Genomic DNA, 24105 nt, shown 5'->3' with positions numbered 1-24105 from the left:
AGTGAGAGAAAGAGAGCGAGAGCAGCGAGCGCGGCTCCACATTGTTGCGGATCGCCGGCACCCGGCAGAGCGGCGGCGGCTGGGACGCACGGCGCCTCGAACCCGTTCTCCTCGCGCCCAGCCGCGCAGCCAGAGCCACCCGGGCCGCCGGCCGCCGAACCCAGCGCCCGCCGCCTGGGCCCCGAGCCTTCCACGCCGCCCGGGCGCGTCCAGCCACCCTCGTAGGACGGACGGCCATGGACGCTTGCAAGTTGGAGCCGAGCGGGAGGGTGTGAGCGCGCCGGGGCCAGGAGCCCGCGCCGCGCAGCCGGGCAGCCGGGCGCGCCGGGGGTGGGTCCCTCTCCCCAGCCCCGCTCTGCGTGGAAGAAGAGGGCGGGGACCGGCGCCGGGAGGAGAACGGAGGAGGAGAAGGGGCATGACTCGTGCAACTTGCGGCGGGTATCTGCCGAGCCTCTGAGCCGGCGACGGCCCGGGGCCCGGACTGCGGCCGCGCGGATCCCACCCAGCCCACCCCGCCCCGGCCGACGGCTGCGGCTGACCTGGATCCTCCGAGCGCCCGCCGGCCGCCAGCGATCTTCCTTCGTCTTCCGGGCTGGTTTCTGCAGCGCGAGGAGCGCTGCCCTCGCCGTCCCTCTCGCCGGACCCCCGGCCCCCGATGGCTCGGATGGGGCTTGCGGGCGCCGCTGGACGCTGGTGGGGACTCGCTCTCGGCTTGACCGCATTCTTCCTCCCAGGTAAGCGCGCTCACCTCTGCTGTCCCCACCCCCATCCAGTGCCTCCCCGGGGCTGGGAGCCGGATGGCGGGCACGACTGGATTGTGGGGAGTGAAAGGAGCCAAAAAAGTTGGGTCACGGCTTGGGTAAAGGGGGTGGGAGGTGGCACGGCGGAGAAAGAGGTTGAGAAGCCGAATAGCCTGCCCTGCAGGGAAGCAGTCGGATGCACGTCTCTATGTAGCATGAAAGCACTTTCTCCGCTCAGTTCTTCACAAAAATAATAATATGTAATAGCGTTCTATTTCTTTAATAACCAGCTCTCTGCTCGGAAAGCAGTTTGGAAACACTGCGTGTTACATAAATGCAAAATAATCACCGTAATCACCGTCTCGGGGTGGGAGACAACAGCCCCAGGGAGAGGGCGTCAGGCTCGGAGCTGATGGGTTGCGGGTTTGGAGTATGGCGGGGGCGGGGGGGCTTCGTTTCTTTCGGCGGCCCCTTTGCCAGACGGCTCAGGACGCTCGGGCCCCCTCCCGCCCCACACCGCCCCACAGCGGGCGCGGAGAGCCGGCTGCTGCAGCAGAGGCAGCTCCTCGCTCACCTGCGGTTCCTTTCCTGGAGGGTGAGGCCGGGGCAGCCTGGGATTGCAACCTCCGGGCCTGGCGCGGGACCGGGCTCCCCCTTGGAACTCTGCTCCCAGCTCTGGGGGCTCTCCCTGGAGGAGACGCCGCGGGCTTCGTGCCAACCAGGTAGCTGCATGACCCACTTTCCCGAGGGTGCCCCGCGTGTCCTTCCTCGAGGTGCGGGCTGCCGGCAGCCGAGGGGTTAACCTCGTGCCCGACCCCGGGGTGGCCCTGGTGGCCCATTCTGACGGGTGGGGTGGGCTCGGAGGCTGGGACCGGCCCAGGCATATTGTGCTGGGGAATGAACTGGAAAATGCGTTTAGGAGGCAAATCCGACCGAGTCCCCTCGCCTGGATTTAACCCTTTGTGTCCCTGGAGAAGCTGCCGAGCTCGCTGGCTGGCTGGACACCAAGCGCGGGTCAAGGGGTGTGGGGAGTTCCTCCAGCTCCCTGGGTAGAAACCAGAGACGACCTGCAGCTCTAGCAAGATGGGATTTTGAGGAGCGGGGAGGATCTTGACTGGAGCACGTGGTCCCCACCTTGGGGTGGCAGATTAGGGGGTCAGTGTACAGAGACTCTCTCCTCGTGGGGCAGGAATATTAGATCCCGAGTTCCTACAATGTGCGATGCCGCAGAATGGCCAGGCAGTTTGTTATCGAGAGACCAGTCTGGCTGCCTAGTTCCGGGGCTAGGGTGCACTCCTGGAAGGCAGAAGCCTGGCCTCATTCCCTTCTATGCCTCTTCTGCTGCCAGCCAGCTCACTAGGAGGCCCCCGCCAATCTCCCTGAGTGGTGGATGTCTGGGAAGCAGTTTGTGAAAGCGGGTACTGGGGTGCCTCCACCCCTGAAGCCTGGGATGCTGCCCTGCTGGATTTTGGGGGGGTAGGGAAAATCCAGGGCTCACAGGTGTCACTGCTCACCCTGCCCCCAGAGGGTGGTCTTGGTGAGAGCCAGAGGTCTTCTCACACTGGATGGCCTAGGAAGCCAGCCTGAGATACAGAAGTTCCGGCTCTAGGACTTGCCTGGCCACTGGGATTTGAGCTTCCAGGAACCCTTCAGTTACATATGTCCTTATCCAGAACCCAGAGAAAGGAGAGCTTTCCAGAGCTCTGGTTGGTCCAGCACACTAGGGGTTAATGTAATCCTGGGATGGACAAAGGGTGGTGGGAAGGGTTGGGAGAAGGGGAAGGAACCCACCCCATTCTCCCCTCCTTTTGTTATTCTCTTTCCCCAGCTTTGTGATCCCTTCATGGTTAATTCCTTCATTGGGGACTAGAGGCCTGCTGTGCTCCACCCACTCAGGATGTGGGAGCAGGGAGGTGAACTCACCTGGCTCAAGGTGGATACAACCCCTGCCAAAAATCCACATGAAAGGGTGGGATGCAGAGAAAGGAACCAGGGTTGAGAGAGGTACTTAATAAATGCTCTTCTATCTACTATAATTGACTGATGGATGGCATCCATGCACCCAAGTTCCCAAACCGCCCAGCTCCTCTGCCCAGTGCCTGGGCTCCTGGGGCCTTCTCTGCTTGCTTGCTCTAGGGTCCATGAGTGCAGAGAGGCAGGTGGATACGGTTGTGCCCAGTCTGACACTTGGATGGAGGCTGGTTGGCCCAGAAGTTGCAAGTCCACATCCTACTTTGCATCACCTGCCAGCTTCCTCCCCATTGCCCGCTATAGCATCTCTCTAGGGACTTGCCAGTCTGGTGCTCTTTTCAGGGTTTTCCTGGGCTGTGACAGGGAACCTGGGTCTAGGCGTTTGAGGAGAGGAAGAGGGAGGGGCCTGGAGTGTATGCAATTGCCCCCAACTTCAAAACACTCCCAATTTGGCTATTGAAGTGTAAACACAGAAGTATGTTTTCAACAACACAGACTTCACTAAGCAGTGTGGTAAAGCCCCACAGGCCTCTGTTTCCTGAGATGACAATCCACGGTTTCTTCCTGTTAACTTAGAGGAGAGGGTCAGTGGGGCAGGTGGGTTACATCCCAAAAAGAGATGGGGGAGCCCGAGGAGGAGGCAGAGAACCTGCCTGAGAAGCAGGTGCGTTGAGCTGGTGTCCCACCTACACCACACCCTCCCTAATTGGCTTCCCTACACCTTTTGTCTGGAAAGAGAACACACACCCCAGGTGTCATGCACACCCTCGGAAGACCTGTCGGGTCACAGCACACCCCTCTCTGCAGCCTCTCTCTGCAGCTTGTGCAGAGCTTGCTGCCATGTGGTCTTTGAAATTCCAAGTGTTGGGGCTATTGGGTTATTTTCCTTCCTCTCTCTCTATTTCTCACATACAGTGGTGTGCTTCAGCTTGCTGGGCAAGGCATTAAGGCAAGACCAGTTCTGCTGGCCTGGGGTTTGCAGCATGTATAAGTGGGAATCTCCTTACCCATTTATAAGGCAGCACTGTGGAGTGCCTTGGAATTGGATTCTAGGACTCCGTAGTCAAGACTGGAGGGGAAGAGGAGATACTGCAGAACTTGGGCCCAGTTGCCCTGGCTGAGTGACCCAGAAGGCATCTCTTTAACCTGAACTTGTGAGCATATGGGGCAGGTAGCCCTCGTTGCCTGAGGCTGGCTGAGGTTAAGAGTGTTATCAGTTCCCTTCTCAGCCACTCACATTTGTACAATGAATCCACCTTGGCTACTGCTTGACCACCAGACTCTGTTGTATGTTGCCAGGATGGTTGAGCTGGCCAGAACCCTAGTGCTGATGTCTGAGCAAGTGAGCCCGGCTTGGGCGGGGGGCAGAGGGTCAGTTCCAGTTGCTGTGTCTATGATACTGCCATTGTTTAGCAGCTGACTAATGTTCATTGTTCAGCACAAACAGAAAACACCCAAGGGAGGTGTGAATGTATCTTCGATTTTTCCGATTGTATCTTTTCCTGGCTAACCTGGTGAATTGAATGCCTCCTACCTCAGAGAGGGACAGATAGAGAGGTGTCAGCATATTCACCTGTTTTGCTGATTTAAAAAAAAAAAACAACTTTAAACATTAGCCAGTGTGCCAGGCTAGAATGGTCATGAGCCAGTTGTGGAACTTAAGCTGTGACATTTCTGACAGTCTGCATAGGGTCTCACCTTTAGTATAGAGTGTACGTGCACACACGTACCCAGGGCTTTGTGTGTTTGTGTTGGTGATCTGCCATTCACTGTGCATGTGCGCATCTGTGGGGACTAGGAGTAGGAGGTGTATGTACTTGTGTCTGTGGGTCGCTATGGGACTAGGGCCATAAATATATAACATCGAATGTATATTCACATGTAACTGACTGCTTAGAACTTTCTGACTAGAACTTTGTGAGTGGTCCGGACTTGAGAATGCGTCTCTTATGTGTCAGAGTGTCAGTGAGGGTGACTTTGGGAGGGCACCCAAGATTTGCCCTTGGTTTGCTCTTCTAGGACACACTACCGGCCCCTTTGGCAGGTGGGAAGCCTCTATGCCGCTTCCTTTTTCTGTTCTGCCCTTGGCTTTAGACTGGGCCTCTGCCTCCTCACAGGGAGATGCTGAAGACCTTGACCACACCGGGAGAGAGATTCCTCTCTTGTCAGCCTTCTGTTGTTTCCCTGGCAGGCAGAGCAGCACTGGAACCTGGCATTACCTGGGGCCTGGCCTGCCCGACGAGTTCTCATGATCCATGAACGGCTGGGAGGGGCAAAGGGAGACAGTTTTTCAGCTCCTAATTTGGCATCTTTGCTTCCTACATGGGTACTTAAGAAAAAGAATCATGGTGTGTGTGGGGAGGGGAGGTAGCATACTCTGGGCATTGAAAAAGGGTGTGAGCATGAGCTTTGGTCCTCCATGAGGGCCCTGCAGAGCTGTGTGTGCCCAAGTGGGCAACATACATGTGCCTGGAAGCATCTTGGGTTCGTGAAGCAGAAAGCAGGAGCCCCCTTATTGGAAAAAGAAGTGGGAATAAGGGACAAGGAGTGGGGAAGAGGGTGGTCCTGGGAACCCAGCACCCTGTGCCCAAGCCCAACTGGAAAATGTTTCCCCATGATGCCCATCCCTGTCCATAGAGACCAGGTCTGCAGAGCCAGCAGCAGATGTGCTGGCTGGGGCAGGAGGTAACTTAAGATCTGAGCAGGGATCACCTTGCAGAGGGAATGCCCTGAGCTGGAGATAACACCCTTTAGTCCAGTTAACCCTTTAAGCTCTGGATTCTCTCATGCTGTTGGGGGCTAGGAGATGCGGAAAGGGAAGAGATACGAGAAAACATACGGAACATAATATCTGTACCCCAGCCCATTCCACAAGGAGAGATGAACTCGGTGTAACAGCAGAGACCCGAGACGGACACAAAGAAAGACTTTCTGACAGCAGATTGTAGAATCTTCAGGGCACTAGATTATCCCAGGTTTGCCCTGGGTGGGGGACAGGGAGGCAATAGGTATGTATTCTCAGGAGGTGGGAGGCTCATGGGAGGTCTGCCTTTCACAGCTCAATTCCTCTCCCTACAACCTGGTGATCACCCTATCTTGGCAGCCCAGCATAATGAGATAGCAAAGTGGTGCCCACTGGCCTGTGTTGGAATCCCAGCTCTACCAATTACTAGCTGAGTGACCTTGGTCAAGTCACTTTATAGGCCTGTGTTCCCACCTTTTTGTTTTTTTTTTTTTGAGACAGAGTCTCCCTCTGTCCCCCAGGCTGGAGTGCAGTGGTGAGATCTCGGCTCACTGCAACCTCCACCTCCTGGATTCAAGAGATTCTTCTGCCTCATCCTCCCGAGTAGCTGGGACTACAGGCACGTGCCACCACACCCGGCTAATTTTTTTGTATTTTTAGTAGAGACAGGGTTTCACCGTGTTAGCCAGGATGGTCTCAATCTCCTGATCTCATGATCCGCCCACCTCGGCCTCCCAAAGTTTTCCTATCTTTAAAATAGGTTTTTGTTAATACAGATTCCCAAAGAGGTTTGTGAAGATGAGATTGAGAATGTTGTATGAAAAGTGCTTAGCACATTGCCAGGCATGTGGGCACATGCAGTGAAGTGAACTTCTATCCCCTATGCCTTCCCTCTCAATGGTCCTGGCCCCTCTGAATCTGCTACTCATGTTCCCTTGAGAGAGAGCCACTCAGCTGCTGCACACTGCTGACCTCACTTCCCGTGTCCCCAGCCAGGTGCTACTTGGGAAGCGAGTCCCTGCCCCCACTCGGGAGCCTGGCTGTCTGTGGGTACCTGCACAGGTCCAGCTGAGGTGATTGAGGGCTACTTAGGCAGCAGGTGCTGTGCGGCCTTTGTTCTGCCACATGTCACTGAGGGCTCTCCCGGCACCTGCCTCGCTCCCTGGCTGTGGCCCAGCTGGGGCACCATTGCCTATCTGGAGGCCAGCCACGGCCGTAGAGAGGAACTGGGACTCAGCCCCTGCCTTCCTTCACTTCCACTTTTGAGGGGAAGTTGGGCAACAGCACCCTCCCTCCAGGACTCCATTTGCCCCGTGAGATGGTATCAGCCAGATGGGTAGAGAATCCCTGCTGGGGTCACCTCCTTCTCACCGACAGAAAGTCCTTTCAGCCTCCTGTTACAGACTGATTCCTTTTGCAAACTGTCGTAATACTGTCTGTGGCACTCTATAGCCACAGTTTCATCTGAGCCTCTCAGGAGCCCCATGTGAATGGCATTAGTGTTGTATTAGTTCCATTTTAGAGACAAGGAAAGTGAGACCTAGGTTTAGTAACTTGCTGACCATCTTATGCTGTTGTGGCCAGATTAGACACTGGGTCTTCTGACTGCAAATCCAGTAAACCAGAAGGATGAAAAGATCGGGGATGGACAGACGGAAGAGGATGAACCGGGCCAGTAGGATGTTCGAAAATGTCCATGGGATGGTCCTCTACTTTACCAGCCATGACCAGCTCACACTCCCCCAACAGCAGGGCAGAGCCTGGCAGCTCCCTGGGGAAGTGAGGAATAAGTTGAGGATATAGGTTGGAGGGTGGCCCAGCCAGAGCTGACCACAGAGCCCAGGCTGGTGTAGAATAGAGGATGCCTAACAGTGAAACATTCCTGGGGGCGGGGGAAGCAATGTCCTGGGGCATCTCTCTCTGGGCATCTGGGCTGAGACATGGGCAGGGCCCCTGAGGTGTGAGCATAGAGCCCCAGGGCACAGGCAGGCACAGTGCCAGGGTGTGGGCCTGGCCCGGAGCAGAGAGCAGGTGTGGACTAGACAGAGCAGCAGAGAGGCACGGGGGCTGGCGCTCTCCTGGACAATCCAATCCCCCACCCACTCTGGTCAGCACAAACCCCAATTTCATTCTCAGTTTATGAGGAGTCTCATTACCAAGCCATAGACAATAAAACCCGCTAGGCCACTCTGGCCCGGATCTCATTAGAGGACATTAGTTCCACTGGCTGGTGGCTCCACTGGGACACAGCTGTGGGAGTTGGGACACAGCTGCGGGCATGGCCCAGGCAGCAAAACAGGCCAGTGGCCATGGGCACCAGAATGTCCCATTGGGAGTCTGAGTTCAAGCTGTGGGCTTAAATGGAGTCCCTCCCCACAAAGTCCTGGAACGCTTGCTTCTCAAAGCTAGAAACGCGTGTCCTGCCTGCCCACTTGGATGCTCAGTTCTGCCCCCTGCCTGAAGAGGAGAAGGACACGGCTCCCTTCAGGGCTAAGGAGCTGGCCTTTTCTGGGAGGAGCTGGGTGGAAGCTCAGCAAATCATCATTCCATGGAGGAGGGCCCTTGGGGACAGGGGACAGCACAGCCTCCCACACTGAGTACATCTGGATGTGCTCTGAGATATACGCCCTGGCACCAGAGATGGACTCTGGAGTCCTCGCAACAGTCTTGGCCTGAATCTTGGCCTTTCTGTCTGAAAAGTGAATGTAGGGAGTTGGGGACCCTAGAGAGGAAGCATTTCCCCTCACCTATAGATGGAGTTTCATCCATGGCTAAAAGAGCCAGCCACTGCGGAGAGCCAGCAGGTAGCCTTGGCAGGGGCTTCCTAGTCCCACCCCTCCCTGGCTTGAGTATCTTATCCTCAGTCATTGTGCTAGGGCCTTGGATTCCATCTTGTGGTTCTTCCCACCAAAGACAGGAGGATTTGTTTCTTAGCAGATTCTGATGCCTGCTGGCCGGCAGCCTCCTCTCTGCCTGTACCTTCCCCTGTGCGTTGCATTCCTCCCCTGCAAGCCCACATACCTGCTGGTCATCAGAACCACCATGGCTTGAAGGATGTGGCCATGAAAAACAAGACAGGAGCCAAGGCAAGCGTGTCCCTTCTCGATGCCTCAGGCTTGTGAAGGAAAATGAGCACCACGCCCAAATAACTGGCTTTTAGCACACACAGGCTTACTCGGGGTGCTCCCATGGTGGGGGGTCACACAGGTCAGCCCACGCTTTCGCAGGTGCCCGCCAAATGAGTCAGTGGAGATGGGAGCGCCAATCTGCTAGGGCAGATGTGAGTCTGCCCTGCTGTGGAAGAAGGGGCTGTGTGGGCTCGTGGAGCGCCCCTGTGAGGCAGCCCCTGCCGGCAGCTGGTCTGGGGTACATGCCCCGGGTGGGACTGGGGAGGCAGCTGCTGTGACTGTTCTCTGTGCCCCAGGCACCCTCTCCCTCTGTCCCAGTGTCTTGTGGACAAATACTGTCAGCTGCTAGGACAAGGGCAGTGGAGGAGGTGCCTCTGGTCCTAGCCAGCTCTGCCACCACATCACGTGGGTCCCACTGCAGAGGAGGACGGTGGCACGTCCTCAGTCTGCTGCTCCAGTCTGCCCACACTGCTCCTTGGGTGAATCCACCTAAAGCACACCTGAGGGGCACAGCGCCTCCCTAACTGGTCCCCCACTGCCCTCCCTGCACACCATGCTTTTCACGCCCAGCATTTTCCCGCCTCAGTGCCTTTGCACATGCTGTTCCCCCACATTCCCCCTTATTTCCCATAAATACGAAATCTAAATACTGAGGTCAAGAGCCACTTCTATCATGAAGCTTTCATGACCCTGCCCCCCAAGCTAAGGATAACTTCTGTCATCTCAAATCCCCCAGTGCCTCATCCATGCCACCCCTGCCACCAATTACTCTCCATCCTGCTATCCAGTCACTTGGGCCTGGGATTTATCTTCATCACAAGACTGAGAGCTCCATTGCTGATGAGGCTTGGTTTCTCCAGGGCCTGGCATAGGGGACCAGTAGTCCATTCTGGGTGGATAGACAGTTGCTTGTTTGAACCATTGATGAGGATAATAATAACACACTTATATTGAGAATTCCTGGATGCCAGGCACTGTTGTAAACATCTTACATATAATTACTTATTTAATCTTCATAACAGCTCATATGGAAGGTACTTCTGTTTTCCCCAGTTTTATATGTGGAAAAATGAGGCCCAGATAGAGCTTAGGTAACTTGTCCAGGGTCACGCAGCTAGTAAGTGGCAGAGTCAGGATTCTGATTCCAGAAATCAGGCCCCATGTCCGTGATTGTACCATGTGGCTAAGCTGCCTCTCTTCCTGGGGGGTGGCAGACAGGTGACGGAGGAAGACAGTTTCCTAAGCCTTGAGTCCTCACAAGACCTTGCTTCCAGAATCTCTTCCCACCCCCACATAGCACCTTCTTATTCACGTTCCTGTCCTTCCATGGTGCAGCGAGAACCTGGTGTTGTAGTTGTACATGCCTAATGCATTTGGGGAGTTATTAGTGCTGAACCTTCAGAGAGTCTTGGCACGGGTTGAACATCCCTAATCCAAAATCCAAAACTTTTGGAGCGCCAACATGACGCCACAAGTGGAAAATTCCACACTTATCCTCCTGAAGGGGCGCAATCCAAAGGCAGTCAAAACATTATTTAATGCACAAAAGTATTAAAGCCACTGTATAAAATTACCTTCAGGCTATGTGTATAAGGTGTATATGAAATAGAAATGAAATTTCGTGTTTAGACTTGGGTCCTATCCCCAAGATAACATTTTACATATACAAATATTATAAAATCTGAACAAATTTGAAGTCTGAAACACTTTGGGTCTCAAGCATTAGGGATAAGGGATATTCAACCTGTATTACTGGTATATCCTGCCACAGATACTGTTGTGTCTTCGGAGTATTCATGTGGCTGTGCCAGAGTGGAATGTCTTGATGTTATCACTGTTGCATCTCCTGAGTCTTTGGGCATCACTGATACCATTTGGGCACCCCCACACACACCATGTCTCATGGTGAGACCAGAGGCAGGTATAGTAGCTCCTCTGAGATAATCTGCCTGGTCCCCCAGTGGGTGTTCCCAGGCCAGCCCTAGATCCTGGGTGGATCCAGGGCTCAGCAAGCTGATCCTATGCCACAGCCTGTCCTAAACTTCTGGAAGGTTTCAGGCCCTCTTGCCCTCACCCAGAGATCCCAAAAGATGGCAAGGGAGGGGCCCCTACCAGGGAGTGTGGATGGGGAAAAGGATTTAGGGTGTTCACCTGTGCCGCCTGCTTTGATCTCCTGGGATAAAAGGGTTGTTGCTTCCTCTGCCTCAGGCAGGATCAGGACAGCAAGCTGGAGAGAGAGGCATTGATCCTGGGTCCAGGCGTCCTCAGCTTCACAGGCAAGGGCAGAGAACTATCCCAGGGAAGAAGATCATGGGGGCAGAAAAATCAAAGCCCTTCCCCAGGGTTGTGGCTGAGGACTAGGAGTTGACTCCAGATAGTCCCTGTGCAGATTGTCCTCTCGAGGGTCACCCAGGGCGATGCTCCTCCCAGCACATGCTGACCCTGCAGGTCACCATGCAGGCTCAGGCCTCACAGACTCCCTTGCTTAATTAGGAAGGTAATTCGGCTGCAAAACAGTCATCTGATCTGTGCCGACGCCAAAGCGAAATTCCTCCTAGACCCTCCGCTGTTCTAGATTATCCATGCTCCGTTAGCTTGAATTACCACGCGGCCTCTGTGGCCCAGACACAAGCCAGAGCTATGCGATCAGCTCCTGGGGCTGAATCTGCCCTGCACCTAGGAAGTGCTTGGAAGCAACAGGAGTTAGGAGGGCGTAGGACCTGCCTGACTCCCATCCAAGCCCGAGCATTGCCCAGCCAGCACGAGGGGACCAGCATTGCCCAGAGGCCCCTGCCCCGGGGCCTGCAGGTGCCTGCCAGGCCCCCGAGCTTAGCTACTTTTATGTCCCTCTCCTCTGCCTGCTGGGACCGGGCCCCTTTGAGGGTTTTGGATCAGTGGGAGAGGCTTTCTGCAGCAACTCCTAGGCATAAATTGGAGCAGAGGCAGGGACAGGCATCTCCCTGAGTGTAAATAACAGCCACACTGCACTGTATTATTTTATCATGATTGCCCACCTCCCCGGCCCCCGAACTGTCCTGATCTCATTGGCCTAGATTGCTGCATCTCTCAGAATGATGGAGGGGTGCCTCTCCCTTCCCAGGCAGGGTGGCCAGCCCTGCTATTGAGGCACCCTCCTACCCAGCAACTCCCCAGATTTATTCCATGTCTTTATGGTGCCTGGAGAGTCATCAGTGTCCTGGGCCGGCAGAGCACTCTGATGATCTCCACTGGCATGATGGATGGGCCTTTGGGGGAACGTATGTGACAGCCCCCTGCTCCCAGCCTGTCTCTGCCCTGACCACAGCTCCGTTCCCCACCCTCCCAGAGGTCAGATGATGGGCCTCGTGGCCAATCCTGAAGGGGTGGTAATAATGGAAGAGGGAGACAGCGTCAGTCCTCGGCGCCCACCTCTCAGTACTGCTGCAGGGTCTTTCTGGCCTCCTCCCCAAGCTCTGCTCAAAAACACCCTTCCCAGGAAATATCCCCATTACCCTCTCTCATCTCCCATCACTCTGTTACTGCTAGCCCCTCGGCACTTGTGTACACAGTTTGCGCTGTAATGATAATCTGTGCTGGTTTATGTGTTTCTTTACAAGTGTTTTTATGTCCTCTGTGTGTGTATGAGGAAGGTTTATGGTGTGTGTGCGTGTATGAGGTCACGTGCTGTGTGCGTGTGTGTGCATGCGTGCGCGTGTGCACGCGCCTGCTTCTGATTAGACAGTGATCGCCATCTTCTCCCACACACAGGTGGGGGGCTCTCACTCCACTTCTGGGGTTGGGGGCACACCCTGGCTACTAAGGGTGGGCAGAGCAGGAGGGGGAGCCAATCAAAGATGATGACTGTCCGGGCAGGGTCTGCGCTGCCCCCCAGCTGCCAGTTAGAGAACCGGCGAAGGTCAGTCTTAGATCATTGTTTTGTCTACAGGGTCACAAACAACTGGTTTGACTATTTTCCCCAAGAAATTGACTGAACCCAGTGGTTATTTTGGAGTCAAATGATCTCAGCCTGTTATGACTTACCTGTGTCAGTGGGTATATCTGTGTCTTCTCTAAACAAGTTCCCTTAGCTATACAATGGGATGAGATGATAAGGGGCTGGAAGGAGTGAATAACACATGTGGTGTGCTTAGCACAAGCAATAATTTGCTTGATCCAGAGAAAGTCTTCGCACCACTTGGCTGTTGTGAGCTACTACTCAGAGGGACTCCCAGTCTGGAGAAGGAGGGTTCGTTCCCTGGGGCTGGGGAAGCCAGGCCTAGGAGCCGTCCTGGCTGTGTGTGCCCCAGAACGCTGTGGGGAGCCCCTCTGCTGGGCTCCCGTGACTTCTCCAGGGTGGTCAATGTGAGCAGGTATGTCTTAGTCTCAGGCCCCTGGGCTACTGGAGATCCGCCCCCATCCCCAGATGATCACCTAGGCAGGTGCCTCCTGTGCTCCCTTCTGAAAGGGAAGCAAGGGTTTCACTCAAGGTGCAGAATTCTGGTTGCCCCAAGTGCCCAGTGCCAGTCCCTGTATGAATCCCACCACCCAGGATGTGTTGTGGGAGAGGCAGACAGGTTCATCCCGGCATTCACTCAATACGTGCCAGGCACAGAGGTGGGAGCTGTAGACAGCAACAAACATAATATCCAGTCCAGCACTGCATGGCATCCATGCTGTGACCTCTGACTTCACACACAGCAGGTGCCCCCTGAGGGTGTCATCTCTTTCAGGCAGGAATGCAAGTTGGGTTGAGGCCTGGGTGGATGGTGGAGAGATGGAGCTGGGGTCTTGTGGGTCACGCCAGCATAAGCCCCTCACTCTCCTTAAGCCAACCTGCTTGGACATGAAGGGACAGTGACACTAGGCAGGGGCCTGCATTCTCCTTCATTCTGCAAAGATGTGTTAAACACCTGAGCCCACCAGGCACAGTGACTCACTCCTATAGTCCTAGCACTTTGGGAGGCCGAGGCAGGTAGATAACCTGAGGTCAGCAGTTCGTGACCAGCCTGGCCAATATGGTAAAACCCTGTCTCTACTGAAAATACAAAAATTAGCTAGGTGTGGTTGTGGGTGCCTGTAATCCCAGCTCCTCAGGAGGCTGAGGCAGGAGAATCACTTGAACCCAGGAGGCGGAGGTTGCACTGAGTCGAGATCACGCCATTGCACCCCAGCCTGGGCAACAAGAGTGAAACTCTGTCTCAATAAAAATAAAAATAAAAAAATAACCTGAGCCCACTTGTTCTTCTCCCAGACCCAGGTCTGGAAAGAGCCTCCCAACTGGGCCTGCAGCTGAAGGTACCTCCCTGCCCTGCAGGGGAAGGTGGAGAGGATGTCAGAGAATCCTGGAGCCTCAGCGTTGGAAGGGAAATCAAATGCTCTAGCACCCCATTCACTTCCTAAAACCCCTAACCACATTCTGGCCTGTTGGTCATCCTCCAGCTGCAGCTGAATCCCTCCACTGACAGGGTACTTACAGCTCTGACTGCCCCCAGCTCCCCCTTCCCCCTGCAGCTCCCTCCCATTAGTGTTGGAATCGTATGGAGCACATGTGATCCTGCAGGCATTTACAGACAGCCCCGGCCCCCATCTCTCCTCTCCTGAGTCTCACACACCTCACCATCTCAGGTGCTCCCCTCGGATCCCCAGTAACAGCTCCAGATGGGGGCTGCCCCGCCCAGGGATGTCAGCCTAGGATTCCCAGCCGCCACAGCTGTCCCAGATCTAGGAGGAGGCAGTGTGGGTGGGCCCTCCAAGCTTCCCTACCTCCCTCTATCCCTTTCCCAACCCCCACCCCTTCCCACCCCTGTTTTCCTTTGGATTAATGATAAATTTCAGCGAAAGATCCGCTTATCTCCAGTAGGAATTAAGGAATTAAGTTGGCGATGGGGAGAGAGAGGACAGGGAGAGGGAGCATATGCAGAGGGTCAGGGTACAGAGGGACCGTGGGCAGGGCAGGACAGGGCAGAGACGGCGGGGCTGTGGAGCAGTCCCCTCTGCCTGCATCAGTTCACCCTGGGGTGGGCTGGGCTGTGCTCCCCACCTGCCTGCACCGTCGTGGGGGATGGATGTGGGGCTGCTTGGGGATGGGTGTGGTGACTCATGGAAGGAGGTGCATCACAGGGATCCTGCAGGTGGGGTGATCTGGCAGCCTCCTGTGTCACCTGTTGGTGCTTCATGCCATGGTGCAGTGGCTCTGTGACATGTCATGGTCCTGGGAGGGCGAGCCACGGCATGTGGCAGGGTGGGGCGCCCCGCTTTTGGCATTAGGATACAGAGGCACATTCTGCAGTTGGAAGTCCAGGGGCCACCAACCCACAGGTGGCTCATGAGTGCCATCCAGGCACTAACGCAACCCCCGGCAGGTCCTGGCTGCCCCTCAAAAGGGGCCCACCCCAGACGCTGCTGCTCCTGCCTCTTTGCTTCTTTGGTGGGACTGAGTTTGGGTTCCTATAGCAATGGCTGAAGGAATCTCTCACCCCTGGAGAGTCTGAGCTTCGATGTATCCTCAGAGCAACTCAGAAGCCTCTATCCTGAATACCAACGGAGGCCACTCAGGGTCTGCAGCATCCCTTGCCCCCGAAGCCGAGAAGACTCTGGTTAGAGTTTCTCCCCAAGTCCCCAGGCTTGCTGCTCCTTGGCACCCCCCGGCATCAGATGTCTCACTGGCAAGCAACACCGGGCCCAGGACTGCGGCCCCGAAAGGTGCCTCCCCTCGCCAAACTCTGAGGCTAACCCGGGAGAGATGGGAACTGCCCTCCGGAGGGTGGGGGGTGAGGAGGTTAGAAATGAAGACAAGGTGGGCCAGAGGACATGACTGCCCCTCAGGTCATCCAGGCCAACCTTCGCCTGCCCCAAATAAGTTTCAATCACTGCAGTCCCATTCTTTTCTGACACCCCCAAGGCTGGGAGTAGGGGTTAGTGTTCAGTAGCAGCAGCCACCAGGGCACCTGGAGATAAGAGGAGATAGGGGCAAGGCTGGGCAGAGACAGTCCCAGTCGGGGGTAAGGGTAGGGAGTGGGGAGGGAAGGGGGAGGCGTGGCACATTGGGGAGCTTAACACTCAGGAAGCTGAGGGAGGCCAGGAATTGGGGCCTCAAGTCCAGGAGTCAAACTGGTTAATAATTAGTGACTCTGGTTAATAAATCATGGACTTTTTTTTCCCTAATTTCAGCTTCTGCTTCCACCCCACAACCCTAGAGATCTTTCTGGGCTCTGCCCAGGCCTCAGAAAAGAAGCCCCCACCCCCATCCCTGCCCTGGGCTGTCACCTCCCAGGCAAGATTCGCCCTCTGTCCCTCCACAGCCCTCCCTAGGTCTCTGCCCCCTCCCCCAGCTGGTTTCTGGCCTCCAAAGCCAGTGTGGTGTTTAATCTCCAAGAGAGATTAGTGACCTGCTTTCGCCGCCCTCCCCCACAGGCTGCTTGGATGCCCCTAAATATTCCCTGCTGGAAGGGCAAGTCCCCATGGCCACCCAGAGAGCGTCTCCAGGTGCCCTCCTTGACAGTGCCACCCACCCCACCCATTGACCAACTTGGCTACAGGCCCTTTCTGCTGGCCAGAAGGTGTCATGGGGCACCCTGTGGGTAACACTGCCCAAACGCCTCAGGTGAGGTCAGTCAGCAGATGTTCCTTGGGCATCTACTATGTGCCAGGCACTATGTGTCAAGAAAAAGATACTTTAAGCAACTGGAATTGAGGTTAAAGGCTGATGCACGTGAGCGGGGACCTGAAGACCAGGTGACTCCAGGACTGGCAGTTAGGGTGAGGAGAAAAGCAGACACTGGGCGTTTTGCATCTCTAACTCTGGGATGCTTCCGTCAACAATCAGGCAGGTTTCTGGATTTCTGTCCCTTTTGCAAGATTGCACCAAGGGCAGAGATCTGCTTTTGTAAGGCTTGTGGTGGTCAGGGAGAGGGAGGGAGGAAGGAAAGGGGAAAGGGGGAAAGAAGTTGCCTGCTTCCCCTTCGTTGAAGGTTTTGACGTTTCCCTCTTTTTGAAGGGTTGAGGCAAAAGAATGAGAGGTCCCTCTCCCGTCCTAAACCTTGCACGTGCTGGGGCTGAGAGTATAGTAGTGACGGATTAACTGGCCTCAAAACAGGTGAGGCCCTGTCTCCCAAGTAATCTTCGCACAAAGCCCCCAGAGATTTACTTAGGTGATGAAACTATGCCCGGGGCTATGGTGGAGACATGGGGGCCTGAACTGGGAGAGGGGAGGGGAGGGGAGGGGAGGCTTCTCTGGGACCGTGACCTTGATTCTGAAACCTGGAGGCTGAGAAGGAGTGGGCTGGGACGTGACCAGGACAGCCAAGGGAGACCCAGCCACGAGCATGCCTGGAAGAAAACTAGTGCCTCCGAGGCCTGTGGACTGGGACTTGAAAAGAACAACCCCCCAATCTGTCCTCTCTGATTTCAGCCTGACCTGTGCGCAGTCCAAGCCCAGCTCGTCCAGAGCCACCCTTTCCCTCTTTTTCTCAAGACACAGCCCTCCCTGGGCTCTTCCCATTTCTGTGATGAAAGCCCAGATCTGCTGTGCACCGGAGCCGTGGCTCCCTCCTTCACCCCTGCCTCTGATTTGCTGTGAGTTCTTATCCCATTTCTGCAGGACCCCTCCCCAGTCCTAGCACCACCACCCCCATCCCGCCATTCCTATGCAGTGTGACAATAAAAAGTGTCCTCGGACTTTATTGAATGTTCCCTGGAGGACAAGAGCACCCCCGTTGAGAAAACACTGGTCTAGGCCTTCACTGCAACCAGCCTCCTCTCCTAAAACTGCTTTTTCACTGACTGCTCTACACTCCCACAACTTTACACGGACCTATTTTAAGTTCCAGTCAAAATAAACTGCTCCCAGCTTCTCCAGTGCACTCCTCGGCCTTGGCTCCTGATGATGGCTGAGCCCCAACACACCCACCTGTGAAATGCAAGGCTCGAAGACACCAGCCCCTCTACCCCTTCTGTATTGTTTAGTATTTACTTTCTGTCCTCCCCTCACTCTGTACCTGAGCTCTTTGAAGGATAGGACCCAGCCTTAAAATCTCTGCAGACCCTAGCTCAGCGCCTTGCACACAGTAGGTGTCCCATAAATGTACAGTAAACCGATGGGAGCTGGCTAGCTTCACAACCCCGATAAGCTATGAGGTTTCCTTCTCCCATGCCCCGTTCTTTTTTTTTTTTTTTTTTTTTTTTTTTTGAGACAGAGTCTCACTCTGTTGCCCAGGCTGGAGTGCAGTGGTGCAATCTCAGCTCACTGCAACCTCTGCCTCCTGGGTTCAAGCGATTCTCCTGCCTCAGCCTCCCAAGTAGCTGGGATTACGGGCATGTGCCACCACGCCTGGCTAATTTTTGTAGTTTTAGTAGAGATGGGGTTTCACCGTGTTAGTCAGGCTGGTCTTGAACTCCTGACCTCAGGTGATCCACCTGCCTCGGCCTCCCAAAGTGCTGGGATTACAGGCGTGATCCACTGTGCCTGGCCTCCCGTGCCCCTTTCTTTCTGTTTTTTTGTTTGTTTGTTTGTTTTTGGCAACCCTATTTAACCCCCATGCCAAGAAAGGAAAACTTCTGATGCTTCCCTTTTACTTGACACCTCCCCTCCCATCTTATTTTGTTTGCAGTAAACAAAATCATCTTTTTTCCATTTGCTCAACATTTATGAGCACCAGGAAACTGCGGTTATGTGTGTATGAAGTTGTGCGTGGATTTGACAGGCGGGTGCTGTGAGATGGCATGGTTCTTTGTGCGGGGTGTTCGTGTTTGAGTCAGAAATTATACTCTTCACACCAGGGCTTGTATGGGGTATTCTCTTCCACGAACTCCTCTACACTTCAAACTCCTCTCACACTGGGCTTATGCCCTCTGTAAGCTCTGACCTTTCAGTCCACCATGCCTTTGCTGTTCCTATTGCCTCTGCCTGGAGGACGCCTACTTTACCAGCTGGCAAACTCCTACTCATCCTTCAAAGCCCAGTGAAATCTTACCTCCTGGGGGACACCTCTTGTTTCTCTAATTCTCCTCCCCACATTCATCATTTCTTCCCTGTATCATCAAGGCACTTTGTGACCAGTCCTACCGCAGAAGTGATCATGTGAGTGAATTTATTCTGTGTCCTTGATATCCTTCACATGCATATACACACGTATGCAGTGTGTGTGTGTGTGTGTGTGTGTGTGTGTGTGTGTTTATAGCCCTACTGGCAGGCACTTGGTAGATTCTTAATACATGTTTATTAAATAAATGAGAGTAAATTGCTTACTTGGTTTTCCAAAGCATTTTCTTTGTACTATGTTAGAGGAGTGTCTCTGTGCAATGGCTCTGCCTGACCTTCCCGCGCTGCTCCCACGTGTTCCTGAGCATGTCGACCTGTGTGCATACTGCAGTGTGCAGCTGCACACGTGTGCTTGGGTGTGCGTGTGTGCGTGCATGTGGCTCTGGTTCAGCACTTCTGTAAATGGAAAGCTGTGGCTGCCCCTCCCCAAGCTGACATTCCCTCAGCACCACACCCCCACCTTTGAGGATTGAAGGGGTGACTGGGTGGTGACCTCCCCCAGGCAGATTTCTCTACCCACCTGATGTCCCCCTCCCAGAACGGTGACCCAGGGCTTCCCGTCCATCCTGGGGGCTGAGCTCCCTGCGGCCTCATCACATCACACTCCCTTCCCTATCCATCTCTGCCCTGTTTAATTGGAATTTGGCTAGTGGAGACCATCTGTTCTATTCCGGCCTGTTTCCATGACAACCAAGTGGCTTGAGACTGAGGTTTGTGGTGAGAGAAGTGGCCTGGGGGATGCTGGGAAAAACCAGCTAGGTCCTCCCCCTCAAACCCGCTCCGCCTCGCCCTGCCCTCTCTCCATAAACCCAGAATGAAAATAAAGCTGTTCCCTGCCTGAGAGTTGGGGAGTCCCCAAGCATCACTCTCCGCCCCCAGCCCCCAGCCCCCAGCCCCAGTCTTTCCCAGGCTCCTTTCAGGCTTCCCACACAGGGCTCCCCTCCCTTCCCACTTCCATTGAAGAGCACCTTCTGCCCTTGCAGACTAAGGAGCTAGCCCTTCCCTTCTCCCCCAACCCCGACCCTCCACCCCTGGAAGTGAGTGCTTCCTCACAGCCTGGTTACAGACACTCAGGGCCCAACAGAAAAGACTCTTCAGAGGGTAGTTTCGGCTTCCTCTGCGCCCCTGCCCCTGCAGGCTCTCCCCCGGCCCCAGGTAGCAGAGTGGCCCAGGCCAGTGCATGGCAGACAGAGGCGCCCTGGACCCGGCATAGAGCTGGTGATCCCAGATTCTCAGGGGCTGAGACAGGCCCTGGTCCACTGGGGGTATGAGTGAGGGAGTCTCTTATTTCTGAACAGACAGTTCTGTTTTCATGGTGTTATTTTCTGCCCTAATTTCCCCATCTATGGCAAAGCCTCTTCGTGCCTGTTCTATTACCAAGGGACCCGCCTGTCTTCAAAAATAGGTGGTGTGGCTTGTCAGGTGACCGTCTGTCACTCTGGTCCCAGGCATCTCGTGCAGGATATGTGTGATACATTGGCTATGCAGGCGGGCCTGGGGGGTGGGGTGTCTCGGGATCTCTCTTTGCCCCCTCTGACAGCAAAATCAGTCCTGGGCAGACTCAGTCCTGGGCAGTCCTGAGGAGGGAAGCTGAGTCTGGAACTTCAGAAGGCCGGTGCTCTTAGCAGCCGCGCTGAGCCACGGGAGCCCAGGGCCCCCACGCCTGGGGGTGCTGCAGGCGTGCAGAGGTCTTCTGGTAGCCTGCCTGTTTCCAGCCTGGCCCTGCCATCATCCATCCTTCTTCATGTGCCTCTTTTCTTCTTTTTGTCTTTGTTGAGATATAATTCACAAACCACAAAATTTGCCCTCCTAAAGTCTATGAATCAGTGGCTTTAGTATATTCACAGGGTTGTGCAGCCATCACCACCTCCTAATCCACAGCATTTTCATCACCTCAAAAAGAACCTCGGTATTCATTAGCAGTCACTCCCCATGTTCCCTCCCCCAGCCCCTGGCAACCACTCATCTACTTTCTGTGTCTATGGATCTGCCTATCCTGGACATTTCATATAAATGGAATCATACAGTATGTGGCCTTTTGTGACTGACATCTTCTACTTAGCATTCCACGTGCCTCTTTCCAAAGCACAGATGTGACCATGTCACCACTTTGCTTAAAAGGCGTCAGTGGCTCCCAGTTGCCTACAAGGTGAAGTTCAGACCTTCATCTAATACAAAGCCCTTTTACAATTGGCTCCTATCTTGCTTTCCATTCACCCTATATTCCCCTCTCCTCTGCCGCAAATATCCAGTGCTTTAGCCACATCCAAGCTTTTAAAAACACTCTTTCCTCTTTTCCTCTTCCCCTCCTGTTCCTCTCTCTCTCTCTCTCTCTCTCTCTCTCTCTCTGTCTCTCTGTCTCTGTCTCTGTCTCTGTCTCTGTCTGTCTCAAGGACTCCTGCTTATCCTGCAGGACTCAGCTAAAAAATCTCACATCTTCTGTGGTGCCTCCATCACCTTCAGACAGAATCACTCCTCCTTTTGAGCTCCCATTGCTTTGGGTTTGTATTTTTAAGAAACAAACAAAAACTGCGTTTATCACTCAGTCATTGTTTGTTTTCATGTCTGGGGCCCCTGCTAGACAGAGCTTTTAAAGCAAAAGAAAATGTCTTTGTCTTTCTTATTCCTCCGCGCTCCTACCTCTTGCCACTACCACTATCACTTTCACCCAAAAGATGCCAGCACCATGCTTGGCACATTGTATGGGTGTGGTAATGCTTCGTGGATTAAAGCAGGGGGAGAAGAGTGTTGAGGTGATGGATATCCCAGCCCTGATTTGATATTTTGATACCTGCCTACAATGTGTAATTATCAAATCAGGGCTGGGATCTCGTGTACCCCCAAAATATGTACAACTATGATATATTAATTAAAAATCCAAAAAAATAAAAGCAAGGGGAAGAACCAGAGACAGTAGATTTAATCTGAGAGAGGCAACCCTATAGAGGAACCTGGAGGAAGGAGAAGATTCTGCAGCTTGGCGTAGCAGGGACAAAGTGGGGTCTGACTGGACCTGGGAACTGCCTACGTGGGCAGTTGGAGTGGGGAGATGGTGGGGAGGGGTCATTTCCCCTGTTCGACAGCCTTGTGGAGTGTCATGGTGGTCACTAGCATGAGAGATGGGGTGGAAGGTTTGGCAGGGGTGGGAGGAGAATGAGAAACAGCTATAAAAGAGAAGATGGGGGTGACCTTTAGCAAGAAAAGGGGAGTGGTGGGTACAGGGGAGGGTGATCCCAGCAGGCAGAACCGCTTGTGCAAAGGCCCCAAGGCAAGCGAGAGCCAGTGCCTAAAAGACCCAGGAGTGGAGCCCAACGTGCGATGGGGAGAGAGGGCAGCGGTGAGGTCGGGCTGGTGGAGTGAGCAGCAGCCTGGTCCCTCAGAGAGCTTTAGGACAAGGCGAGGGTGGTGGCCCTTACACATGTGTCTGATGAAAACTTCCCTGTCCTCCAAGGGTCACTTAAGGATGAATGACCTTTCGCTGTCCACCCCGGCCAGCAGGGGCGGTAGTGGGCCTACTTCCCTTGCCAGATGGAAACTACCGGAAGGCAAGTGATAGATTCTAACCCCTCTCTTTCCTCACCCAGCTCCAGGGGGAGAATTGAGGGACAGGGGCAGATTTGGGTTCCCTGCCACGTACTAGCTTTGTGCCCTTGGACGCCCTACACCAACACTCTGGTCTTCAGTTTCCATGAATACTGACCCACTGAGGACAAAAGTGGGATAATGCTATAAACCTAGAGGGAGTTCATGAGGATTAAATAAGATAGTGCATACAAATGCTCTGAAAGGGCTGTGCCAGCATTTATTCTCCTGTGTGCTGTTAGGACAAGGTGACAGGGAAGGAAGCAGAGGCCCAGGGTCTCCGGTTTGAAGGAATCACCAAGGCCTCTGCCCTCTTTTGTGTCGTTGTCTTTGATGACATTTCCAAGGGTTTAGAAGCCCTGGTGGGGGCAATATCATGCTGTTTATTTGAAGTCGACTTGAAAGCAATCAATACTATATTTTCTGGGGGAAAACACAAATTTAGCTTCCACCCTTACTCCAAGGGTGCAATGTGTGCAGAGAGAAGATACAGTGGCGCCTGGCTAGCAGGTCCCTCCCTCTTCCTAGGCAACCAGCAGTTCTCAGAGCAAAGGAAAATGGGTCCTTCTTGGTGCTCGGGGGTGAGTTGGGGCGGGCCCAAAGCTTTCTCCACTGGGAGTTACAGGAGCAACTGGCCCTCCCCACGGTGGGATTCAGTTCCCAAGGAGGGTGCCAAATAGACCTTCTGCCCCTACAAAAACAAACCTGTCTAATTGCCTTTAATCTTGGGCTGTCGGTCCGCTGGTGTTGGTGCTGAATAGTAAGAGGAGATCGTATCTTTCCCTTTGAGTGAAAAGTTATTTGATCTCTGTGTGTCAGAGGAAAGCCTGTGCCCAGGGAAGAGGTGGGGACGGAAGGGGAAGGTGGAAGAAGAGAGAAGCGAGAGCCTGGCTGGCGGCCGAGGAGAGGCTGCAGCTGAGGGCTTTATTTCTCCCAATAACAATCATAAATAAAGGGGAACAAGCATCTCTCTTGTCTTGGCTCAAGGCCATTGTTTTGTGCAGGGCTTCCTCTTCACCCCTGCCCCTCCCCACCTCCCTCTTGGGCCCAGGATGGGAAGACAGCTTGTCTGCAGGGAGAGGGAGTGGGCTGCCAGCTGTCTCACCTGGAGGGGTGGGAGAGGAGGGCTCTGTAGACCTTGATGCAGCCCCTGCCCCGCCTCTGGCCTTGGTGCTCCCTCCCCAGCTCTGCAGAGGCCGCCAAGATGCCCCAGATGATTGCAGTCGCCTCCACCAGTCTCCTGGCGTGCGATCCCTCCTGTTCATTCTCAGCAGTTGTGAGTGGTCCTGTTCAAACAAAGCCGGGTCACAGATCTCATCCCTCCGCTCATGGCCTCCAACGGCACAGTCCAGCTCAGGGGAGAGGCCTGGCCCTTGCATCAATCTCCTCCGTCTAGCTACACCGGCCACACTTACCAGATGCACTCCCGCCGCAGGGCCTTTGCACCTGCTGTCTGCTGCCTCTGCCGGGAATGTTCTCCTCCTAGGTGGCCACGTGGTTGGCTTGCTCACCTTGTTTTGTTCTTTGCTCAAATGTCTCCTTTCTCAGTGAGATCTTCTCTGGGCATCTTTGATCTAAAATTAATTAATCCTACACACATTTTATCTTCTTTATTGTCTGGTTGCCATTGCTAGAACATAAGTTCCATAAAGATGGAGAATGTTTTCCGCTTTGTCCAATGCTGTATGTCTGGGACCTAATAGGTACTGAGTGACAGCAGGAGTATTTTAATAAATGAATACCCTAATGGAGAGCTGCTGCCTCCTGCGCCTGCACACCCTGTTTCTGCATGCAATCACGTGAAGTCTCCCTGAAATTTCTGCTCATGAAGGCCTAATCTCGGGCCCTGCCTGGCCAGCACACACTGCAGCTCCCTCATGGTTCCACCCTGGCCTGTGATGTGGGCTGGCCTCCCACAGAGCC

General features: G+C 54.3%; 1 protein-coding gene across 3 annotated transcripts in view; it reads left to right on the top strand.

Moving 5' to 3' along the window:
* The first annotated feature begins 483 nt into the window (after positions 1–483).
* NECTIN1 (nectin cell adhesion molecule 1) overlaps positions 484–24105 on the top strand; it is a 93742-nt gene continuing 70120 nt past the window's right edge. For all 3 annotated transcript variants that reach the window (XM_025357837.1, XM_025357836.1, XM_025357838.1), the window contains exon 1: positions 484–734. In XM_025357837.1, the coding sequence (XP_025213622.1) occupies positions 656–734 (79 nt within the window). In that variant the 5' untranslated portion in view covers positions 484–655. The remainder of the gene's footprint in view (positions 735–24105) is intronic.

Source organism: Theropithecus gelada, chromosome 14, assembly GCF_003255815.1.
Source record: "Theropithecus gelada isolate Dixy chromosome 14, Tgel_1.0, whole genome shotgun sequence".
NCBI lineage: Eukaryota > Metazoa > Chordata > Mammalia > Primates > Cercopithecidae > Theropithecus > Theropithecus gelada.
The sequence above is the reverse complement of the archived record's forward strand: the minus strand, read 5'-3'. Positions and strand labels throughout refer to the sequence as shown.